Source organism: Gadus morhua, chromosome 1 (genome assembly GCF_902167405.1).
Source record: "Gadus morhua chromosome 1, gadMor3.0, whole genome shotgun sequence".
NCBI classification, from domain to species: Eukaryota; Metazoa; Chordata; class Actinopteri; order Gadiformes; family Gadidae; genus Gadus; species Gadus morhua.
The window spans coordinates 11,761,128-11,773,765 of NC_044048.1; the positions used below are offsets into that span (position 1 = coordinate 11,761,128).

General features: G+C 43.0%; 1 protein-coding gene across 1 annotated transcript; it reads left to right on the forward strand.

Annotated features, from left to right (window-relative positions):
- Positions 1 to 1,009: 1,009 nt before the first annotated feature.
- Positions 1,010 to 12,308, forward strand: LOC115552550 (guanine nucleotide-binding protein G(i) subunit alpha). Its single transcript, XM_030368753.1, has 9 exons — positions 1,010 to 1,628; positions 5,552 to 5,594; positions 6,118 to 6,259; positions 6,723 to 6,880; positions 8,564 to 8,692; positions 9,161 to 9,290; positions 9,766 to 9,919; positions 10,498 to 10,727; positions 11,044 to 12,308. The coding sequence occupies exons 1-8, from the start codon at positions 1,511 to 1,513 to the stop codon at positions 10,686 to 10,688; spliced, it is 1,065 nt and encodes a 354-aa protein (XP_030224613.1). The 5' UTR covers positions 1,010 to 1,510; the 3' UTR covers positions 10,689 to 10,727; positions 11,044 to 12,308.
- The last annotated feature ends 330 nt before the right edge of the window (positions 12,309 to 12,638 follow it).

Sequence of the window (12,638 nt, forward strand, 5' to 3'; positions counted from 1 at the left end):
TTTATCAATATAGGCACATATGACTATAATGTAACGACTGCCATTCAAGTCAATATGAAATAAATTAATAAGTACAGATAGATGCATATTAAATGCTAAATATGGCTTTTATTTAAAAAGAAGATGTTTTTCATAAGGACTACTTAGGGAGTTGTCTGGCTAATACAATTTAATATTTCCATATCCATTTATTTCAGGGGACTTCTTTTTTATAATTCCACATTTATATATTTTCGGGGACTTTTATTCCATAATGCTGCATTTATCTCCTTTTTCCCATCTATTATATTCAAATGAGCGTGGCCTGATGATCTCGGGGCAAAGCAGCAGCACCAGGAAATCCCCAATTCCTCGCACTGCATAGGTCGTAATGCTCCTTGCCCTCACCATAGGCAACGAACCCTGTAGAGTCAGAAGGGCACTTAAAAAAAACAACGGGTTGATATTCTCGGGTCCAGTGTCTGAGATTTTCAGAGAACGTGGGGATAAAAGGATAGCATAGTCTTCTTGGTTTGGACCGCAACACGTTATCAGTCGCCTAGTGACCCAACGCCATCCCCCTATGTGTTGGAAATCGTTTATTCAGTGATTCAGTGCTATTCCGGTGCTGTTTCTTTGGTCTGAATCTTTTGATAATCACGCCTCATTTGAATATAACAGATGGAAATGAAAACAGCTGGGAAATGAATGTGGCTTATTGATATACAATGCTAGTGATATAAATAAATGTGGAATTATAAAATAAAAGATCCTTGGAAAAAACAACAACAATATTGAATGATTTATGCATATATTATAACTTTGATAAATGTATTTCATAGGAATATTCATTTATTTATTAATTTAACATCGACCTAAATTGCATTCCATACATAGTTGAGGTTTACTTTGTTTGTTCTTCATTCGTTCTTATTAAGAGTAGAATATGCGCATAGAAAGACTACATTTCCCACCAGTCAGTACACAAACTTTTTTCCTTTTCAGTTCACTTTTTTCTTCCCCTTCAGCTGATCCAGCTGCAGACGCTGTGCGACTGCGCAAGACTAACCTGCCTTACGTTTTAACGGACATTTTCTGCATGCAATTTTCTCAGAGATCCTCGGATTGAGTTCTGCGCTACTTATTTTTGTTCTCCTACGTGTCTACGCAGTTTTCGTTTTGTTCGGTAATTGTTTGCGGAGTCTGCTCGAGGACCGCTATGTTGTCAACGACTCTGTCTAAATACTAAATTTAATATAAATCGTCAATTATCGCTTTTGAGAAGAGGTTCTCAATGAAAACCAACATTTACCAAACTGAAGACTAAACAGTAACAAACTCCTGCTGCGTGCGATTACCATCAACTCCCATGAGGGGCTAGTTGGCGAGAGCAGCATTTAGTGCCAACGCCTTTCCTTTCCCAGTCCCTGGCTGCTGCTGGGAGCTTGACGAGAGGACTGAAGCGATTTATTTCAACCAGTTAATAAGCAACTCTGTTCAGACGAACAGACACAAGGAAAAGTCGGTGAAAATGGGGTGTACCATAAGCGCCGAGGACAAAGCTGCCATGGAGAGGAGTAAAATGATTGACAAACATCTGCGAGAAGATGAGGAGAAGTCGTGCCGAGAAGTCAAACTTCTCTTGCTTGGTAAGAACACGAGCGTGTCTCGGTTTTTGTATTATTATTATAACGTTAGAGAAGTTATTGATGTACATGGTAGAAGTTATCCGACTAGGCCTACTGTGCAAACGAGTAGGCCTACCTTGTTTATGGGCAACTGATTCTAGGGTGACAGTCTGAAAGACAAATGTAAGTATTTTTCAAACTTTATCGCAGTTCATATAAATCATATTTCTTTGTCAAGGTTATCATGACTACATCCTCCAAATATTTGTTTCATCAACTTTCCTTGACACACACACACACACACACACACACACACACACACACACACACACACACACACACACACACACACACACACACTCTTAATCTTAATCTTGAGGGCTCTTCCTGTAGGCATGAGTGAAGTTGGTGGTCAGTGGCACCTAAACATAAACTAATTAATCGGCCTATGTTGCAGCCTGACACATTTTACATTTCTAATCATGACACTATTGCACAAGCTGTTCACATTTTGATGTGAACGGAAAGTTGCAAACTGTTTATCCCCGCCCCCCCTAAACAACTTGATAATGCTTTGGCTTAATTGTGAAATACCAGAGGGAATACCCTCTGGCCTCTGGTTCGGGGGTAATGACATCAGCTTCCTGGTGTGATGTACCAACCTGCCCCACAGGAACCACAGTATCTGTCACTAGTCATGGGGATGTTTGGCCCTGTATACTATGCTGAGAAGGTGGCCAAACATTGAGCTTCCTTAATGCACTATGCAAATCATAGAAACAAAAGGAAGAAGTGGGTTACAACACACACTATGATTGTGTAAAGTAAAATCAAGTGAGTCAAAGTTGAAACCTCCCATAGGCAGCCACAGACAACTAGAAGATGATCTGTCGGATGGAATCAATCTTGTTCATAGTTCTTATTAGGAATAGTAAAATGTTATGGTTAAATAACCTTTATTTATAATGTAGAGTGGACCCATTGGGTGCTATGCAGTAGTTGTGCATCTACTGGGCAGATTCATAAACAGGCCTAGCTAGGACGGTTTTCCATAGCAAGCTACTGTTCAGTTACCCCAAACAATGATGATTATGGTACCGAGGGACGCCATGCACTTTGTAGATGCGGCCACTCTTTGTAAGCACCCTTTCCAATTGATGTATTGGGTCCATGTGTCATCACTTGGAGCCATTATACAAGGCTGCCATAGATGTTGCTAATGGGGCTGTTATGCACTACACAGCAGCACAGATACATTCCCCAGACTCGTACCATGTGTGTGGGTCTCAACCTCATCTGGCTGAGCTCTGGTGATTATCTGATTCGTGATTGGAAATGTAACTGTATATTGGACACACGAAAATAGTGTGTATGGGTGTGTTCTTCTTTTCTTTTCTTTTTTACATGGAAATATTCATTTTTGTAACCTCTGACCACAGGGCTAATGGAAAAAGCAATTTTCCAGACAATTCCCTCCTCTTGTCTGTGTTGGAACTGTTGGTGGGGGGGTTTGGATTGTTCCAACTCAAACTTGTGAAGGGGGGGGGGGGGGTGTATCTGTTGGGTGAGGGTCTGAGTAAAGTTTGGTTTTTGAAGCTAATGGAAGAAAACCACAGGGTTGAGCCTGCTTCCAATGGAATTGAGCTTATTTTCTTGACCACAGATCGTAAATCTGAAAGAATCTGAGGTTAGCATTCTGGTTAAATGAATGTTGGATGATCCAGCACAGGCCATACTCACCGGGTGGAACCGGTCCTAGCCTCTGGATGGGGGTTAGACAGCGCTATTGAATGCCTGTGTAAAGATGGTCTTCTACGCTGGCTGATGGCCATACTTGATGCTAAGCCAAAAATGCCATGAATGGGCCATTCGGGAGAGCCCTGGCCAGCCTATTCTGAGCTGCATAGCTCCAGACTTCCCACTAAATGTCTCTTGTTGTAGGCCCTTATTATGAACAGACATTTAGAGATGTCCATTTGAGAATTGATATGAATCAAGATATGATATTCGGCTATGGAATCCTTTTCCAAAAAAAATGTGTGTGATGGTGGCCTGAAAATAAAGGTGTATTGGATGTATTACTTCTGCCTGGTGCGGCCTTACAGAAGACATTTCTAGTAACGGTAGTACATATTCCAAATATCCCCATAATCATATTCTCAATACAGTAGTTCTCGATGTTCACTGGGTTTGAGCTTGGTCACGAATGGATTTCATGGTTGCCACTCACTCCAGATGAAAGTTAATGTCTCACTGATTGTTTGCAAGTGATATGATGTGACATTTATCTGATCGGACCGGTAGACCGTTATCTAAGCTAGGATACACCAGCAGCTTCCTGCTGCTGCTCTTCTGTCATTTCTGGATGGGGGTTGGCAACCTGTTTTGGAATGAGAGGCAGTAGGGCTTGGATCTGGCAGAAAACAGCTTCAGTTAAAACAGCCTGTTGAACCCTTGTTATTGTGCCCTGTGTGAACCCTGGTGCCTGGAACAGCTTGATATCAGGGGGTTAGTGGAATAATATTGGCTCAACATGTGAATTGTTTTGTTTACTTGGATTTTTGGTGATCTACTTGAACACTCGAAAAAGGGTGGTCAAAGTTCCAGGTGAGTTTTTAGCATGTTTGGGAAATACTTCCAAATGATGGATAACAGAAAGCAGTAATTGAATCCTAAATGTGCCCTTAACCCCTCCCTCCAAACAATTAACCATGCACACACATTTTACCCTTTTAACTGAGAGGATGGTGATGTGAAATGAGCCGACTATTGGTTCTAACAAGGTGCCAAGTCCTGCGTCTAACCTAGCAAACTGCTAGATAACTTATTGGCTTGGCTGATCAGCTTGGAGCTAATGACCAGCCAAGCCTGTAGCTAATCCAGCGGGTTGCTAACCTAGGAGTTAATAGTAGCCAAGCCGGGAGCAGTACAAGCAGGGTGCTAGCCCCATACTTTGGCATCGATTTGAATCCATTCTATGTAGGACTTTGAAGAAGTATGACATAAAACATAGAGGGTTGTTATTATTATCAATCTTCTGAGAAGGGGACTACTCAGTAGCCTTCTACTTTGTTTATCAGCTGACATTGAGATATTATTATAAATTTCTTTAAGATATTTGGTAGGTGTGTATTGGAATCATCCCTCTGTGATAGATATTTTTATGATGTTCACTTAAAGAAACGAGGGAAAAATAACATTGAATAATTTTTTCGGAAAATTATGTCATTGTTTCAGTAGCTCCATACTTGGCTGTTTTGACTCGTAATCCCTTTTGCTGCTGCAAAAATCCAGGATTTTTGGATTATCATTTGGGTCTACTTCCCCGTTTCGAGAAACCCAGACATGATACGTATGTCTCTATTTTCCACTGACTCACTAAGTCGTGTAAATATGACCTAATGGCAAACAGAGTCCTGTGGCTTCATTTATGTTATGCTCTGACGGCTGGCCCTAAGAGTTGAATCAAATGGTGGTTTATTGCAGCAGCTCTCTGTGAGGGAGTAAATCATAACTGTCCAGGTCACCATGCGGCGACCGCTTATCCTGGTTTTGCTGCACAATGGTCTTTTTCGATTATGCTACACTGGCCTGGCTTGACTTGGTGCCACTGGGATTGCATCCCCATTACATGGCTTGGCTACCCGCTTACATGTGGGTCTTTAACTGATGACGCGCTTGTCTTGAGTCGCCCCGGCCCAGCTCGGCACCTTTACACCGGGACGCATACCAGGGCGTCGTGGTACTCCTCGGCATGGAGAAAGGCACCATACCCACATGATGAGGAGGTCGTTAGGGGCTCACACACTATATGCAAAACACTGCCTTCAAAGAGGATTCTAGAACTAGTGGGGAAACACTTTGAATATCATGGCTCAATCTTGACTTTATTTCCATGTCTGTTATCACTGCCTCATGTATACAACCATTGTTCCTCTTTCCAGGTGCCGGGGAGTCTGGCAAAAGCACCATAGTGAAGCAGATGAAGTAAGTTTGAACCACTCATGACCAACTTCCCCTTTTTGGTTTTGCTTGGGCACTCTGGGTTTCCTTCGGTGATTTACTGACTGAGGGACATACCATCTCTTCCCCAACCATTGCTTCCTTGTTAGAGGTTAATGGTGCAGGGAGATAGACATTTTCTAAAGGGGGCACAGTTTTTGGATCTCTGTGGACACCACGGTTTATATGTGATGTGTTGCTGTGCTCAGGCTGAGGAGAAAGCCCTCCTTTTACATAACATGCCAAACAAAAGCATGGGAGGCCAGCCTTGCCCTGGCAGCACATGAATAGACCAACCCCCCACACACATACATACACACACACTGATTCCCACGTTAGCCATGGTGCAAACTCACTCTAGCACAAAATGTTGAAGCATTTTTAATCAGTGCAATCATTATACACAAAATTCTCCAATAGTTTAAAGTTAGGGGGAAAAAGTGTTTTAAAGCTGATTTTTTTAATTCAACCTGTGTTAAGTTTGTTTTTGGAAACATTTCCATTTCAGGATCATCCATGAAGACGGCTACTCAGAAGAAGAGTGCAAGCAGTATAAAGTGGTGGTGTACAGCAACACCATCCAGTCCATCATCGCCATCATCAGGGCCATGGGCTGGTTAAAAATCGACTTTGGGGATGCGGCCCGTGCGGTATGCCATACCCCAATCCCCCCTCACCCTCTCTCTCCCCATGCAAATCCACCTAAACTTGAACCAAAGTGGGCATTGAAATACATTTAAATTTACATTTTCTGGCATTTAGCAGACGCTTGTATTCAAAGCGACTTACAATAAATACATTTGTCATAAGAAAGTGAAACGATATATGGTTGTCGGTACAGTAAGGATGTTCATAGAACCAAGTACAAAGAGCTAACAATCGCTAGGTTAACCCATTCCCTGTATACAAAAAAGATAGCTAGGATAAGATGCTACATAACTAAATACTATAACTAAACGATATACAATAAGTGCGTACATTAAGTGCCAGGACGTACAGCATAAAACAAGTAGGAGGGTTGGGAGGGGCGGCTATGCGGCGTCTAGGCGAACTCTGAACTGGTGAGCCGTACACCAGATTGACATTAACCTGAGGTGTTGTGTCTGGCGGCAGAACGACGCCCGCCAGCTGTTTTCTCTGGCCGGCTCCACGGAGGACGGCGTGATGTCCACGGAGCTGACGGCCGTGATCCACCGGCTTTGGGCCGACGAGGGAGTCCAGGCCTGCTTCGTCCGCTCCCGGGAATACCAGCTCAACGACTCCGCTTCATAGTAAGGAGGAGTCTGGTCTTGCCTCACTAATCCATCTAATAGCTCTATATCAATCGCATCATGGTTACGACTCCCCATGTAATCAAATCAGTCCAATGCCCATGACTTGGTTTTTCTCAATTTGTTAATCACACCACTTGATCATCCACGTGATTTTGGTTTGAAGAAACCTAATTTTTCCACTGCAAAGAAATGTCCGGATGGGCGTCCATACTCTTCACTCTCCCAGTCATATCCAGCTTCTGGCGAAGTAAAGCTTGGTCATATCTTGCTTAATCATTGTTTGATAATGCTGCTTTGTTTCTCTTGTTGATTTATAAATCCTAATTTGAAGTATTTTTAATTCAGAGGCCCAGGGAGGGAGAGTTTCAGAGGGCGGGAGGAAGAGGGGGGAGGGAGGAGAGATATAAAGGGTGAGTAAGGAGAAAGACTGGTAGGGAGAGGGCTGGAGAGAGGGAATTTTGCAGAGCAAGACAGGTCTTGCTCTGCATGCCGTTTTCATGTTTTGAATGTCTCTTTTAGCTGCTGACATTCCAGAGAAAGCAGAAGCTAATAATAGAACGGTTCTTAAGAAAATGTGTTGTGTTATATCGAAACATCAAAGTGAAGTACCATAAAGACTTCCAAAACTGATGACATACAACATATTCTACTTACCGCTACATATCTATGAGTACATCAAAGCAAAGAATTAGTTGGTATATACGCAGGATTTCGAAACACGGGAAAATCTGCTTAAAGCAAGAGGTTGGCTTCTTTCCCGATGCTGTCCCGTTTTCTCTCTCTGCTGTGTCACGTTCAACATCACAAGCGTGGCTGAGACGGGGTTAGTAAACTAGAGAGCAGCATGGAGGCCCGTGAAAATGTAACAGTGGATACTTTTTTTTTTAATCAGTTCCTTATTCAGTCTCTTTTTAAACGGGGGGGGGGGGGGGGAACTCAGAAGAGCTCTATTTAGGCACCAATGTCCGGAACCTGAGCGAGCGTCATAGCATTGTGCCTGAAAAGGGTCCTGAATTTGCATGCGTTTCCATCACTTCCGTTTTGAAGCAGGAGCCGATAAACCCTGTAACTACGGTGGAGTAATTTGTCAAAGGAATGAATGCCCATTGTAACACCGCCACCTGAGGAGGAAGGCCAGATGCTGGTCGGGGGGGGGGGGGGGGGGGGCTTTTTGTGCAGTGGGAGAGGGGGGTTTATTGCCTCTCACTCACCCCTGTCCCGAGGTGGCTCGGTGTGAAGGACAAGTCTAGTGTTGTTTTGAGAACAGCAGAGGCGTCCAGGCTGGAGGTGTGCTGTCCACATGTTGAGACCAGAACAACCAGTGCTGGTTCTGCTGTTTTTACTCTACTCACAAGCAGCAGCAACCCTAACTAGTGTTTATCCACCATCAAAACACAAACCCTTATTTAGTATCATTCCGCACACTCCTCTGCCTTTTTTGTTTTTCTACCTTACCGTGCCTCACAATACTATCACTTTCAAGTATTTTTGTCTCGTCGTTGATCTTCTTTGAAGTGTCTCTCAAGTAGCTGTGAAACATGCCTCAACAAATTAAACTAGGTCAAGCACATGATTAGGGACCAAACCTCTGAATGTGACCATAGGCACTGTATTCCTCTGTGTGTATCACCACTGATTGTGTGTGTGTGTGTGTGTGTGTGTCTGTGTGTTGTTGCTCAGCTACCTGAACGACTTGGAGCGGATCTCCCAGTCCAGCTATGTCCCCACACAGCAGGACGTTCTCAGGACCCGCGTGAAGACCACTGGCATTGTGGAAACACACTTCACCTTTAAAGAGCTCTTCTTCAAGTCAGTGCACATCACTCTTCACTGCTATTCTCTACGACTCTCCCTTTTCTCTTATGTCTGTTTTACATTCCCTGCTCAAGAAATCCTCTCCTGAAATGTTTTTAATCAGGTGTTTAAATAAAATGGAACCTCACAATAATGATTATTGGATAATGCCGTAAACTACCATTGTGTCCCAAATAAGGCCACGTTACGCAACCTATGGTGCAATACTAATGATACGGATTAACCAAGTATAAAGTAGTCCCTTACTCTATGTAATCTTGATATTTTTATAGGCCTATGAGGCAAAAATGGACATTCTTGGCCTGGCATGATAATGCAGTGTTTGTGTGAGCCGAGCCAAGGTCACTGCCTCATAGCTCCCACCTTGCACACTATCGGATTACAAGCACGGTGAAAGAGGATGCCATGTTTTTCCCCGTGTCGCCCACACGTGGCATTAATCCTGTCTCTCGCTGCCTCCAGGATGTTTGACGTGGGGGGCCAGCGCTCGGAGAGGAAGAAGTGGATCCATTGTTTCGAGGGAGTCACCGCCATCATCTTCTGCGTGGCCCTCAGCGACTACGACCTGGTGCTGGCGGAGGACGAGGAGATGGTAGGGGGCGGAGCCCAAAGCCACCGCCGACTGGCAGCGCTTCCGGTCGCCTCGTGTAGCGCTCTTTTTGTTTCCGTTCGCCGGCTCAAGGCGACTACTTTCAATTCCCTGTTCTGGTCGACGTTTCCCGTGGTTGGCTTGTGATTTCGTGGTGGCTGGTATCACGCTGCACAGCGCTCTGTGACACTAGCTCTGTCAATTTGGTGTCTAAATGACCACCACCATGGTGTCAAAGGGGCGAGGATGGGGTAACACCACCTCACTTGTCTTCTATACAGGAACACACAGACACACACATACAGAGCTCAACCAACCACGCATTGGTTCAATCGCTGATTTTAATCAGGTTTTGAACCACCGATACTGTTACTTTCAATTCCACTTATCGACATGTGTCTTGTGGCTGACCTTATTGGTTTGGTATAGTTCGCACCATCAATGTTTCATACAACATCCCCCCCCTCTCTCCTCTCAGAACCGCATGCACGAGAGCATGAAGCTGTTTGACTCCATCTGCAACAACAAATGGTTCACAGACACGTCCATCATCCTCTTCCTCAACAAGAAGGACCTGTTTGAGGAGAAGATCAGCCGAAGTCCCCTCACCATCTGCTTCCCCGAGTACTCTGGTGAGACCCTCGGAGCAGGCCATCACATAAAGGGCTTCCTTCATGCTCTGAGAAAACCCATCCGCGGATGTCGCACGCCCTTCCATTTCACATTCAGTTGACTCATTGACTGCAAGGAATTCAATTGGGCTAACGCAGTGGCAGGAAACGGCAAATATCATTTTGAAATGGTTTCAGTGAACGTATGATTTAAAAGATGGCACACATTTTCGACATGAATGGCACAACATCTTAATCTACTAAAACGGCAGCCCTGAGACCTTTAACGTACCCCACAACCCAGTGGTAAAAATAAGGAAGACTGGGTGTACCCCTCGTTCCATGGATCGCTAGGCGAGGGTTAGCATTGCAGGGATGTTTTACAATGAAAATTGCAAAACAGATATTTCGTCATCTGACAAATGATTCATAACTCCAAACATTGAGTGAGACAGATTTTATTTGGTGTTTTATTGTCGTGCCTAACACGCCATGATCATGTGTTTGGTCCAAATGTAAAACAATATGTTTAATGGCTTTTTCTAATATACTTTTCCGGTTCAAAGTGTTTTAAAATAACCAATGTTTTGTGACACCAGGCACCGGCACCTATGAGGAGGCCGCTGCTTACATCCAATGCCAGTTTGAGGACCTGAACCGACGGAAGGACACCAAGGAGATCTATACCCACTTCACGTGCGCTACAGACACCAAGAACGTGCAGTTTGTGTTTGACGCCGTCACCGACGTCATCATCAAGATCAACCTGAAGGAGTGCGGGCTGTATTGAGGAGAGCGTGCTGTATAGAGGAGCTGGACCCTGCTGCAGGTACACACTGAGGCTTAGCGCTGTGTTTTAATACAATTGCATTGTGGGACATTCTGAGCCCAATGTGTGAAAAACGGGCTGGCATTTACTGGCGGGGTTCCTCATGTTAACTTCCTGTAATCCTTAGTCACAATTTAGTTTTGTATACTGATCTTATGAAAGTCTTCCGCACTAACCAGTTAAATTAACAACCAGTTTACAGCCATTCACTGCGGGAATTTAATCATCATTATATATTTAAAGAACTTTGTAGGTGGAATAATATTTGAATAAAAGTCGATAAGCATTTCCATTTTATGTTTCCGTCTTTCTACAGGATATGGATGGGGGAGCCCGATCGGGACCTTGTTGGCTGTTTTTTAATGCAAGTAAACGACATGTTGTTTATGACATTGTTGCCCCACGATTTGTGTTGTGCCTTAAATCCTCCCTTTTGGGAAGTACTTTAGTACTTTGGTAGAAGTAGTGAACTGGCCCACGTCATCATGGACATGGGACCACACAGAGTTTTAATATGAGCGAGGGACACTTTTCACTAGTAGCGTTGCAGGTTATATTTATCGGTTGTATTCGTTCACAAATCTGATCTGACTTTTCACTTACTCAGTAGAATCAATTTTTTTAATGAGACACAATCTAATAAGGAGAAAAGCTATTTGAGAATTACTGTGGCAATTCCTTTGGTGCTCTTAAGAAGGGGACTGGATTTCAAATATTTCCTCCAACTACATTTGACAAGGTTATATTGGCAATTGATACTATGCACAAGGACCAACAAAAACTGCTTGTTAATCACTCCCTATCCATGTTCCATCTATGAAATGATATTAGCCGTTGTTATTTTTTCTTCCTCTTAATTGTAATTGTCAAGTACATCATGTTTCATTGATTACTCCATCTCTTCTGCCTTTTATTGTTCAATTTGAATTTTGAGTTGCACTTTGGTATTAGAGGATGACCTAGTTCTGCTTGATCAGATGTGTGTATTTCATAATTTATGTATAGATGATAGTTTGTGTGGATCATGTGTATATAACCCTTCATGTCTGAATTGATCAAGGTTCAGGGTACCATAGTTTCATAATCTGAACCCATTAGGTTTTAACATTGCAACATAGCAGTGTATTCACTGTAGTTATCTTTACTTTGTATTCTCTATATATTTTTATACCTCCTTCACTGCAGCACAATGTGGGGCAATGTGAAGGGACAAAGTTGGAAAGAGATGAATAACTCCATCAATGTTCACTTTTCTTTTTGGAAATGAACATGAAACTTTTAGGTAATTTTAAACATTTTAAATGTTTTTAATTGTATAGGTAGTGGCAGAAAAATAGTTTTAACAAGCATACCAACAGGGAAAATGTATTCATTATTTTTCTATGACCAACTCTTGACAGTTATAGCAGAATTTGCCAGCAGAATTAAGAGTGAGGTTAGGATTTGACATTATGAACGCAAATATTGAGGATGAACTAACAAACATGACTTGCATGTGTGAATCAATTTGAAATTTGTACAGTGGCGTGTTTCATCTAAAGCGGATTAAATGGGGGCCCAAAGGGGCCGTTCTTTCTCCTGTCTCCTCGCGTTTTTTTGACAAATCAAAGTAAACCGAATTCCACGAAATGTAGGAACGAACCCCATGTGTGATGTAAAAATATATCTTGTATCTAGTACACTTCAGTGTTGAAATTATCTTATCGCCATCTCCTGGAGCACAAGCTCTAACAGGGTTCCCACGCGATTTGGAGAAAGCTACATGTCCTGACAAATCGCACACTAAGACTGCATAACTTACGTCATGCTCGTGTGGGGTGTGTTCAGTCACCGACGAAAAGTTGACTTTGAAAGGAATATTGAACTAAATATCACTCGCTGACAGAACTACTACTTTACATTTCTGAACAC

Excerpts from the sequence above, each read along its gene's own strand:
- LOC115552550 (XM_030368753.1), top strand. The coding sequence starts at position 1,511 with ATGGGGTGTACCATAAGCGCCGAGGACAAAGCTGCCATGGAGAGGAGT. Across the intron at positions 1,629-5,551 it reads AGTCAAACTTCTCTTGCTTG|GTGCCGGGGAGTCTGGCAAA; the intron begins GTAAGAACACGA and ends TCCTCTTTCCAG. Across the intron at positions 5,595-6,117 it reads ACCATAGTGAAGCAGATGAA|GATCATCCATGAAGACGGCT; the intron begins GTAAGTTTGAAC and ends TTTCCATTTCAG.